At 62.5% G+C, this 12,031-nt stretch overlaps 1 protein-coding gene across 1 annotated transcript in view; it reads right to left on the bottom strand.

Moving 5' to 3' along the window:
* RXRA (retinoid X receptor alpha) overlaps positions 1 to 12,031 on the bottom strand; it is a 112,559-nt gene extending 100,528 nt beyond the window's left edge. The window contains exon 1 of the mRNA XM_032165590.2: positions 11,979 to 12,031. Within this exon, the coding sequence (XP_032021481.1) occupies positions 11,979 to 12,006 (28 nt within the window). The 5' untranslated portion in view covers positions 12,007 to 12,031. The remainder of the gene's footprint in view (positions 1 to 11,978) is intronic.

The raw sequence follows: 12,031 nt of genomic DNA, 5'->3' as shown, positions 1-12,031 counted from the left end.
CGTGGGCTCCGGCAGCCAGCCCCTCCCCTGTCCCTACCAGCAGCCGGCTAGCATCACTGCTTCCTAGGCAGGAGGCCTAACTATCCACACACAGGCAGGTCCTGGCCACTGACTGCGGCCCGATGCACGTGGGGACACGCCTTTCCCAGCCAGCAAGAGTGGCAGTGACCTCCCCTGTGACCCCATGGCCTGGGGGATGCCAGCCCAGGTCAGAGGGACCCAGGCACCACTTGGGCTGGAGGCCCATCAATCTGGGACCAGAAGTGGCCTGTGTCCTGCAGCCAGGGGGACCCTGACATGAGGAGGCCCTTTCAGTGCCACAGCTGGCATTTGTTCTTTAGAAACCATGTCCAACAGCAGCCACGGGGAGCCAGGAATGAGCCAGCAGGGGTCGAATGCCTGGCGATGGCCATGCCCCACACACCTGCCCGTCCTGCCAGCCAGAGGGAGCCCCAGGGACAGTGCAGCAGGACCACGCACCTGTCTTCTGTCAGGGCTCCTGACACCTCTGTCCCTCCCTGTGGTCACTGCCCAGCATTTCCCTCCATGTCCTTGCTGAGCCCTAGGTCATCTGTGGCTGCTGCTGACCGTCCATCTCCCCCGCTGGCCTGGCAGCCCACGAGGGCAAGGACCTGCCTGTCACATCCTCAGAGCGGCTCTGGACGGAGGGGCCCTCCGTGAGCACTGGTGGCACACTGACCCATCTCTCCCCCGCCACCTCTCAGGGCTGGCACGCGGCCACCTGAACCGAACGAAACCCGCCTGCCTCGTTTCTTTTTGGAGAGGGTCAAGTTTTGCATTCTACATCTGTTCCAAGGACGTCCAAGAATCTCTGGGCGACCCCCCGGGGGGAGGCGCACTGCGGTCTGATGCAAGGGAAGGCAGAATCATGAGCTCTGCCCTGGAAGCCTTCGATGACGCAAAGACACAGGTGTGAGGACGAGACACTGGCTTTTCCCAGGCCAACTCCTACGCATCCTTCATGACCCAATTCAAAAGCCCCAACTCTCTGCATGCCAGGGGGAGCCGCTAATGCCTCCTCCATGTCCCTTCTGTCTCCAGTACCTCCTCCCACCACCACGCTCACACACCATCTCCACCCCAGACTGGGGTCAGGGATACCTTACAGATAAGACAACTAAAACCCAAAGAAGGGTAAAACTTCTGGTCCAAGGTCATACACCATCAAGTGGCAGCACTGGGGTCCATCCCAGGCCATCTGACCCCAGGGACCACTACCGCCCGCTTGAGGGCTGAGCCTGGCTCTACTGGGCCTCCCTGGTGGCCAGCAGAAGCCCGATGGACGTGGATGGACGGACGGACAGATGAATGGACGGACAGACAGCAGGCAGGTGGGAGGCATGCTACTTCCCTCGTGGCTGGCCTTGACCCCCACGCTGCTACAAGTTTCAACAAGACGTGCTTACCAGCAGAGGAAGGAGCCAGGTCCCCAACAAGGGCAGGCATTTGGGACTGAGCACCCCTCCCTCTCTCAATCTGGGAATCTGAGTTCAAGGACTCTCAGGCTCTGTCCAGCAGCCGGCAGCAGACACATCTCAAACACGCTGAGCACTGGTGGGGCCTCGCCACAGGCAGGGGCACCCCCAGCCTAAGCCTCAGCCTCAGCTTCCACCCAGGGCCCCCAGGGATTGCAGCTGGCCCAAGGAGTCCTCAAGGACAGTCCCAGACCCCCCCCATCTACTCCCACTCCCAGAAACCGACGCCAAGCTAGACACACAGCAGGACTTCCCTTCCCTGGAAACTCCAGCGGCCTCCAGAAGGAGGGGGATTCAAGTCATGGTCATGATTTGAGAAATCCACTTTGCAAGGAAGGGGCTCACCTGTCACATTTCTGAACCTGAGGGGCGGAGGGGATCAGTTGGCTGACCACATGAATTCGTGCCACAAACTTCGTGAGGCTTATACGGCACCTGGCACTGTGGGCTCAGCAGCCGCAAAGATCTAAAGCCAGCTCCGAGACATGAGAGGGGGTGCCTGGAGCCAGCCCTGTGTTGAAAAAGGCTCTGAGGTCTGAGGGCCCCATGGGAAGAGGAGCAGGGCCCATTCAGTGACGTCCACCGAGGCTCCAGCCGGCCGCAGGCGCACAGCAGCACACTTCCCGCCGTGGACTCTGCCTGGCATCCTTCCTTCTATTTTCCAAATGAGGAAATCAAGACGAAGAGGGAGGAAGGGACATGCACCAAGTCACAAAGTCCATGTGGCAGAGAAGACCCGGGCTGTGAGTATGCCATTGCCCGGGCCCACTGTCTGCAGGGGCCTGGAGGCCACCTCTGCGTTACTGCTAAGGGGTGACGGCCCCTGTGGTCCCAGCCTCGGGAGAAGGTGGGTCACACAGGACAGAGGGATGGATAGCTCCGACCTTGTGCCCAGGAGACTGAGGGGAGGGAAGAGGAAGGCCCCGCTGCCCTTCCAGTCCTCACCCCTCCACTGGGCCCGGGACGGTGCGGGTGGTGCTGCCTGCCAGGCCCGCCTCGCCACTGTCTGTGCCCAGAGTGACCTGGCACCCCTGACGAAGGCCCCGCCTCCCTGCCCTACACCTCGACCTTGATCCTGGGCAGAAAGTCCGAGAAGGGGTGGGGTAGGGGCAGCTCCACCGCCTCCCGTGGACTCTGCTCACAGTCAGAGCTGTTTTCCTCCCTCCAGGTCGGGAGAGGGGCGAGAAGCCATCCAATAGCCTGGCACTCACACAGGGGGCTCCCGGGTAAATGGCGCCTAAGCTGCCCACAGGGAGAGGCAGGGACCAAGGCAGGACCACAGGGCACTACAGGGACAGACCAAGGGACATAGGAATAGGCGGTGGAGAAGGGCCCCAGCTGCTCCTCCCAGTAGTGAATACACCCTGGGAGCCAGAGCCCCAAGGTGGGGTACCACACATGGGCGCCAGCAGGAGTCACATTCCAGACCTGGGCAGGAAGGAGAGGGGACATCAGGCCAGCTGGGGGCGGCCAGGCTGCAACGAGGCCCACCCCCAGCCTGGCTCCTCACAGGGTTAATTATTCCCAGGCCAGCTGACCATAGCCCCATGTTCACAGGGGTCCCCACCAGCACAGACCTGGAAGCCAGCCAGCAAGGGGCAGGCCAGAGGATCTTGGTCACACAGTCAGATCCTTCAGAAACCCTCCAGGAAAGCCCCCCACTTATGCCCGCACGGGCATCCCTTCCCCATACCCTTGGCTGGAACCAGATACCCCTGGAGAGAATCCACCCATTCTCTCTGCCTTGATTCCTTCCCCACTTCCCACCCAACAAACTCCTACTCATCCCTCAAAACCCAACTACATCACCTCCTCTGTGAAGCTTCCCTGACCTCCCCCAGGCAGTTTACGGGTGAGACAACTGAGGCCTAGCGAGGTGAATTTTCTAGCCCAGGGCCATACAGCCTGTGACTCAGAGGGGCGCTCACTCATCGCATGGGGCAGCCTACCTCACCAGTTAGTTTTAGATATGAGAAAATCAGTGAGAGGTGCCTAATGAGGTGGGAGAGGCTACAGAGCCACGTGACACTAGGTGGAGGCCTGGCCTCCACGCTGGGGACGATGGGGTGCCATAGAAGGTTCCAGGCAAGGAAGGTCAGTACCCAAAGAGAGAAGGACTAGCCTGGCCTTGAGTGATAACCGTCACGGGGACTGACCCCACTCATCTGCGGCCCCTACTGCCTCTGCTCTGCCATGCCCCCAGGCCACCACTTCCCCATTATAAGCTGCACATCCCAAAAGTGCTTCACCACAACACGCCCAGTCCACATCCAGACCCACCCTGGCTAGCTCAGAGCCCATGGCTTCCTGGACCCCAGCAATCCAGGCCCTACCCCAGCCCAGGTCCTGTCCCCTCAGCTGGGGAGGGCATAGAGCCATTTCCCAGGGAGCTAGTCCCCAGAGTGCCACCCTGACCAATGGCCAACAGCGTATCAGAACAAAGCCAGGGAGCCAGGAAGGCCAGGCAGAGGCTTTGACAGCCAGAGGGCCCCAGGGAAACTGAAGCCCAGAGAGGGGAAGGGACCTGCCCAGGGCTACACAGCAGCCTGGTCAGAGAGCAACCCCACCATGTAGAGAGCTGAGTTCGAGGGACGGCTCAGCACACACTGCCACCGCCACGGCCCATGCTATCACTGCGGCAGTCAATGACACTGCTGCCCAATGCCCAGTCCTATTTCTGAGGAGCAAACAGTCACCAAGGTGGTCCTCTGGACACCAGGCCTCAGTTGACAGGAAACCAGGAGCTGGAGGCGGCCTGCCAGCCTCTCTCCAAGGCACCAGGTACATCCTCCCCAAGCACAGGCACTGAAGCCACTGCTGACAGGCAGGAGAGATGCTTTCGATCCCACTCTCTAAGTCAAGCGAGCCCTTCCTGCACACCTGTACTGGGTGCTGCAGGGATGCCCTCGCCTCAGAAGGGCGCTGCCCTCAGGAAGCCTGGGAAAAAAGAGGCTGGATGGGTGGCTGGCACGTGGAGAGCTCCCACCCACCAGGCACCTGCATCAGCAGCGGCCTCAAAGCCAAACACAGGCGTGGGATCACCCCACGGCCCTCGGGCGGGAGGAAACTGGGCAACAGTCAGGCACGGACCCAGCAGGCTTGCCAGTGGGAGCTGAATGCAGGCTCTGGGCACCAAGACCAAAACTGCAGCCCCACCCCAAGCCCTGTACCGTGCACACTAAGGGGACTGCTGGGCACCAAGGACGGCAGGTAGGCTCTGGCTGGGGAGGAAGGCTGAGCCTGCACAGGTGGAGAGGGCAGAGCAGGCAGAGGGAGTCCCGGCAGAGGCACAGGGCGGCCCAGGCCCGAGGGCGCCCGATTCAGAGGGGCTCGGTCACAGCAGCTGTTGGGAGCCCACCCCAGCGACTCCAGCCACCTGTGCTGTCACTGCCTGACCTCTGCCCAGGGCCAGTGTGGACACTTAAGCTAAATTGGTCAATTACAGGATACTTAGATCCCTCCCCGGGGCTTCCCAGCCTCACTGCATTCTGGGCTGCAGCACCAGGAAGCCTGTTGAATCAGTAACCTCATTACAGCCGGCGGCCGCACCCGGGGTTGTCTTTGAACTCCGAGGGTTTATCCATGGCGGCTGGAGGATTTACACACGGCCTGGCCCAGGCCCAACTCACTCTCCCCTCCCCTCAGCGCCAGAGGCTCCAGACCCCGCACGCACGGCAGCAGTCTGCACCGACACCCATCACCCCCAGCCCTGGCCCCAGGTACAGCTGGGGAAACTGAGGCCCAGCTGGAAACTACTGTGGCTTAGATGGCCAACAGAGGTGCAGGGAGGCCAGGCACGGCCTCTGGGTCACCCCAGAGATGGGTCTGTGACCAGGGACTTCCCGGCGTCCCTCATGCCAGCAGTCAGTGCCTGGAAGAGGTGCTAGGGTTGAAGCCAACCATCAAAGACAGATGTGGGCTGTGCAGGGCAGACCCCGTGGCAACTTCTCACACAGAGACCCTGAGAGCCTCTGATCCCCTCAAGGACCCCTCAATGTCCCACTCCCCAGCCCCGAAGTCTGGTCCCCTCCATGGTCTCAGCATCCCTGACCCAGCCCCAAGAGGCCCAGCTGCTCTGCTCCCCCTGGACAGCCTGCCCCCCACTTCATCCAGTGCCCGGGGAGTGCAGGAGGAGCCAGAGCCAGGGAAAAGGTGCCTCACCCATACCCATGCCCGGGAAAGACGACCCCCAGGCCAGCCCAGGGACCTGGCCTAAGCCCCCAGGAAGACGCTAGGAATCCTCCACCCCCTTCCCAGGCTGCCATGCTGAGGAGCCCAGCCAGGGCAAAGGTGCAAAGCCATTCATAGGGGCCCCAAGGCCCACCTGAAACCCGTGAGCCACCTGGCGAGAGTCACTTCCGCCTTCCAGGCCTTGCCGGGCTGCCTCCAAGCCACCCTCTGTACAGCACTGGTGGCCTCATTCCAGCCATGAGCACCATGCTGGGATCCCCCAGTCTCTGGGTAGCCATGCACCTGCACCCAGCACACAGGCCCTACCCAGCCTCACCTCACACGCGAACCCCCTCCTGGTTCCAGCCCTGCAAGCCCACCCTTGCATCCTCACCCCTTTCATCCCCTCCAGGCCAGACCTTGCTGTCCCTACCTCTGGGCACCCCTCCCCCACCCCTCCTCCACAAGTAGCAGGACCGGGCCAGCACCCAGCGGGCGCTCCCTAAGCCACGTGTGGACAAGCCCACCAGCAATCCCCGCCTCCCCAGCCAGGGTTGTCAAGGTTCTGCCAGGTCACCCTGGGAAGGCTGCGGCCGACGCCTGCATGCATGGGGTGGGCTGCGTGTGCTGGGTTAGGACCTCAGAAAGAACTGTGCCCCTGCCCTGCCCTGCCCTGCCCTGGGACCCAGGGGGTCCAACCTCACTCCGTCCACTCCCCCAGGTACCTCAGGCATTTGCTGCAGACAGTGCTGCCCTGGTGGCGTGAGGAGGTGGGCAAGCCACAGTTCCAGGCTGGGCCTCTGCTGCTCACCTAACTACAGCTTTCCACCTGGGAGTGGGGACTTCTCCTAGCCACCACCCCAAGCCAAGGACAACCCTGGAGTGAGGATCAAGGGGTCGCCACTCCTTATAGGGCCTTCAACCAGCACAAGAGGCCGAGATGCCCAGTCCCAGGGCACAGAGCTGGCATGGTGAGACCTCAGCCCTCCACCAGTGTCCCCACAGAACAAAAACCTCATTCACTCGGGCCAAGACCAGCAATGGGGCTCCCGGGAACCAGCATGGGGCACAGACCCAGCCTGGTCGGTGAGCAGCCTCTGAGGATGCTGAGAGGCAGGAGGACCTGGGGCAGCACAGCCCCCACCCTGGGGACAGGTCCTCCCAGCTGGAGCTCAAGGCGGCCCCTGCTAGTCAAGTGCCTAAGAAAAAGCAGGCCCCATAGCGGGACACAGAGGCTGGCCCACAGACCTCACCCAGGGTTCAGTGTCCCCATCCGCTAAGTGGGCTTGTCTCTGTGACACCTCCAGAAGGTCCCAAAAATAAAGTCCCTGGCACGCAGCAGGCGCCCGCTGCAGCCATCGGCACCTTCGTGGGGGCAGGGTGAGTCCTGCACAAGTTGGGGAGATTTAGAAAAAAGGAGGCCAACAAACACAGCAGGGAGCACCATGCTCCTTGGGGGACCCCATGAGGCCTGGCTCACTCGCGGGCACGCCAGGACACAGGCCAGCGGCCAGCAGCGCCAGGTGAGAGCCTGTGACTCCGTGTGTGTGTGCAACGGTGAGCGTGCACACACCCAAGTCCTGCACGCGGTCCGCACCCGCTCTCCCCACGGCGGCCGGGCCAATTTTCCTTAGCTGCTTTCTGCTCCATTTCACGCTCATTCAGCTGCTGAGCTAGACAATTGCTTTGTAACTCTAGGGTGCAATTTCCCTGTCTGTGAGGCGCTGGGGCACAACTGCTCAGAACATCTCACACCAGGCTCGGGTGGGTGTGCAAACCGCAGTCCCTCACCCCACCTGCTTTCTTGGGACTCTGAGGAGGGTCCCCGGAGCGGCATAGGGGCTGGTCCCAAGGACCTAGCAGCAGTGAGCGCTCTCCCATGGCAGGCCTATATCCACAGATAAGGGTTGCCTCAGTGTCCCCGACGTCCTCTATTCCTGAGTCTGTTCCTCCACACCTGACAGCCCCCAGCAACCATCATGGCCTGTTCTGGTCCAGTGCTGGAAACCTGGCCCCACCTGACCCAAGCAGGAGGCACAGAAAGGACCGAGCCACAGGCTAGGGGAAACACCCCACAGACTCCCCGAACTCCCAGCCAGCCTACGGCACGCCAGGCTGCCTTCTCCAGCATTTGGAAGAGCCAATGAGTGTGTCCATTTTCCAGACAGCCAGCCAAAGCCCCAAGAGGCCAAAGAGCAGATCAAGCAGGCAGCGAGGACAGAAGGCCCAACCCCAGGTGGCCTGACCACCGGCCCAGCAATGGGACGCCCCCTGTCAGAACCTCTTCCTGGGAAGGTGCTGATCCCTGCAAAACCACCACTACCTCCATCCTGCAGGTAACAAAGGCCCTGAATGGGAGGGGGCAGAGAAGAGGAAGGAAGGATGAAAGACGGAGCTGCACCCTATAAAATGGAAACCTACAGGCAGGTGGGCAAGGTGCAGGGGGAGGAGGGTGACCCCTCTACCCACACCATAGCACCCTGAAACTGATCAGCTTAAGAATCTCAGGACAAAGGTCTGGAAGGTGACCGCCAAATGGACACCAGCCCCCAATAGCCACGGGCCAGCCCCCCAGGCCCCTGTGGCCCTAGACCCCAGCCTCATCCCTAGCCCAGCAAATGGCCAGTTCCCATGAAAACACACCAGTTAACGGGCCAACCCAAGGCCCTGGCCACCAAAGCCAGCTAAAAAATACAAACTCAAGCCTGGCAGAGAAGGGAAGGAGGGGCAGGTCTTGGCTTGCAAAGCCCGGGTCCCAGGGACAGTGTCCCAGGCCTGAGCCAGCTGGGGGTTGGGGAGGGCCTCTGCCCTGTGTCTGCTGGGACAGCTGTGCCCTCTTCTCCAGAGGACAGGCATTGCTCACCACTCGAGGTCCCAGCCCTGAAACATTTGACCCATGGCAAAAGCAAACGGTCACCCAAGAAATGAAACTCCCCAGGCAGCCTCCACTGGCACCGGGTGGACATGTAAGGCTTTCACCCCACCCCCACACCACCTTCCATGCAGCTGAGGTCTGTCCCACCCTCTCCTGATGCCAGAGCCCCCTGCCACATGCACAAGTAGCCCCCAGGGGCAGAGGGGCACACCCCTGAGTACCCCCTGTTCCCACAGTAACACCACAGCAAACCCTGCAGGCACCCTTTCCCAGGGGAGGAAACAAGACCACTGATGGTGACCTCCCGCACAGCCATGGGGGAGATGGGGCAGGGGCCAAGAGAGGGCAGTCAGAGGGGCCTCCTGGTGGAGGCGAGCCCCCCACAGGCCCTGAAGGACAGGCACAGCTGGAAGAACCACCAGGTGCTGGCAGAACCGGGAGCCAGTCACAGCAGCTGCCTGTGTGACCAGGGCTGCCGGCTCAACCTGCACCCCACACCCCAAGGGACTCAGAGCACCCGCCCCCCACCAGCCCTTCCTAGGGGCCCAGCTCGTCCCATCCACATCTGGGCAGAGGGTCACAGTTGCAAACTCGGGTCCAGGCCCAGCAGCCAGCCCTAGGCAAGGCTGGAGGCTAGCAAGCCAGGGCCACCATTGGACCGGGCCATTTTTCTCCCCCTGACACCTCCCCAGTCAACAAACGGGGCCCCTCCAGAGTTTACCAAAACAAACATCCTGCCGTCGGGCAGCGCCCGCGCTAAAAGACGCCCTCGTCAGGCCCGAGCGGGACTCCAAGCCCAGCCTCCTGAGAGTCACATGACCCTGTTATTTCGGGAGGCCCCGCAATGTGCTCTATTTTGGGTCCCAAGGGCTCTGATGTTACCAGAAGCCCCTCACCCAGGCTGCAAGCTCACCCCGGCCCCTGAGTGCCCCAACTCCAAGAGTGGTCAGTGGGCCTACAGCTTTGCCACCAGGTCTCTCCACAGGCGCATGGGGTCTGGTGTGGTCTGAGACCTTTGGACTCTGTGGACTCCGCCTGAGTCCCACCATTCAGGATAAGGCCAGCCAGGGCCTTCTCCCCGGCAGGCGTGGGAGCGTGGCCAGCCCCGGGCAGCAGGGCCAGGAAGCTGGGGCTGCCTCTGGCGAGTCCCTCGGCCTTGCTTTCCTTCCAGATCTGGACGCTAGACTCATCCCTGCCCTCACTGAGCGGCTCGGTGGGCACCAACTGGGATCCTCCCCCGGCCCACGAAGCCCAACGGCAGTGAATGCTGGGAGGAGGAAGCCCTCTCTACCCCAGACCCCAAAAGCGGCTGGGCAGCTGTAAGGGGTGGCCGAGTCTCCTCAGCAGCTCCAGGTCTGACCGGTCGGCCAGCCGGGCCAAGACAAGCCAGGCCCTCCACCACTCACCCCGAGGAGGGATTAGGCTGTGTTGACAAAAGGGCTTAGACAAGTAGCCGCTTAAATGGACCTTCGACTGCTCTGGACTTCAGAGCTGGTCACAAGCTTAGAAAAAAATAAAATGCAATCAGAGCCCAGGACTCTCTGCTCAGCCCTGGGGCGTGGGCTGCCTGGGAGGCCATGGGCCGGTTGGGAGAGCTGCTGCTTGAGAACGGAAGACTCCCAGCTTCCTTGTGGCAGGGGAGTGCCCAGGGAGATCCCTGGGGCAGTGGCTCAGAGGCACGACCTCTCCTCCTCACAGGGACTCCAGCAAGCCACCATGGGGACTGGGCACCCTTGCTCCCTCGCCCTACATATACCAACTCCGTGGACAATCCCTGTCCCACCCAGAGCATTAGAAACAGGGACCTGTTTGGTTCTCAGTACTCAGCTGAAGTGCAACCAGCCAGGCCCCTGCCACGTCCAGGGGCCAGACACTGAGCTGAGCATTCTTGTTCCAGAGGAATCGTCTGGGAGAGCCTAGCTCCGTGTGTGTGGATGTGTGTGCACATGTGTAAGTGCAAAGCTTTAATAGAGAAAGGCAGCCCCAGCTCACTCCACGCTGCACTCGGTCACAGACACCGCAGCATTCCCTCCTGCCTCACACTCAGCAGTACCAGGCGAGCTGGGGGTGCTAATCCCAAGTCCACCACTTTGTATCCTGGGGGCTCAGCCTCTCCCAGCCACTTTTCTCATCTGCAAAATGGGCATGAGCGCCCACCCCTGGAGGCTGAGCCCTGGAGCTCATTCAAGGCCTCGAGCCCACCACTCCATCATGACAGAGGCAGGGACTAAGCGTTAGGTCTGACAAACCCGGAACCCACCGCCTTCCCTGGTCATGGGGCAGCACACCTGCCTGTGAGTAGCAGAGGTACTCAGACTCTCACCCTCACATCCAGGAGGGGCTAGGTCCATGCTGGCTCCCCTTGATGCCCCATCTCACTAAACATCCCTGCAGCTACACTGGCTTCTGAGCACCTCCTGGGGTGGCCAAGCTGCACCCCAGGCTGCAGGGAGGGTGGGCAGGAGGGGCTACGGATGGCGGGGGCTTCATTCGTAATCAGCTGTTTCAATTTCCATTCAGCACAAATCCTTCACCCGGCCTGACAGCCTGGCTGCGGTCCCACCACCAAATTAATATCCTTCCCGGAGCTCATTTATAAAGTCTCCCCCTTCTCACTAGCTTCCAAACCCTTGGGAGGGCAATGGGTGGGTGCCCCAGCCATGCCCTCTCCCCGTCCTCGGTAGGTCTGGGCCTGGAGTTGGCGGGCAGTCTGGGATAGGAAGCTATGGGGCGGGATGGCAGGAGGAGGAGGGAAACTGACCCTCCGCGCCTCTGCGCTGTCCTGCTCACAAATGGAGAGCTAGCCTGGGAGAACACCCGGGGGTGCCAGAGTGAGGGGCCCCATTTCTGGGATGGGGCCTTCCCAGCTCTGGCGTTCTGTTCATACAGCCCCCGGGGGACCCTGACCACCCGGGCGTGGGCTGCTTTGGGGATAACAGGGTCCCAGTCTGTCTCCTGGGCGGACACACACTCAAGGGCCAGCGGCCTGCTGGAAGCCGCAGCCCGACGGGCGGGCGGCGCAGAGGCCGCTCGGGGCCCAGCGCGCCGTCCCGGTCCCCAGGCCAGGGAGGCCGGAGCCGCGGAGCGCAGAAGTTGCTCCTCCCGCTCCGGCCGGGTTTCTGTGCGGCGCGGCTGCAGCTAGGCGCCGGGGTGCAGGCGGCCGCCGGTGACCGGGAGACCCCTCCTCGTCCCGGGCGAACCTGCCACCCGCCCCCCGGCCCCTCCGCCCGCCCGCTGCCCAGCCCCGCCCGGGCCCCGCGAAAAGTTGCCCGGGGTCGACCCCCTCCTGGCCCGGAGCCCGAACTCACGCGAAGGTCGGCGAGGGGTCCGAGCGGGGCCCGGGCCGGCGACCCCCGCGCGCGCCGCCAACGCGCCCCCGGCCCCCTCCCGCCCGCCGGCCCCCGGCCCCGTCCCCGCCCGGCCCGGCGAGCACTCACCGAGTGGCAGGAAATGTTTGGTGTCCATGTCTGCGACTAACTCATGCCCGGCC

Source organism: Hylobates moloch, unplaced genomic scaffold (genome assembly GCF_009828535.3).
Source record: "Hylobates moloch isolate HMO894 unplaced genomic scaffold, HMol_V3 SCAFFOLD_10, whole genome shotgun sequence".
NCBI lineage: Eukaryota > Metazoa > Chordata > Mammalia > Primates > Hylobatidae > Hylobates > Hylobates moloch.
Note: the sequence above shows the minus strand (reverse complement) of the source record. Positions and strands in the feature narration are given on the sequence as shown.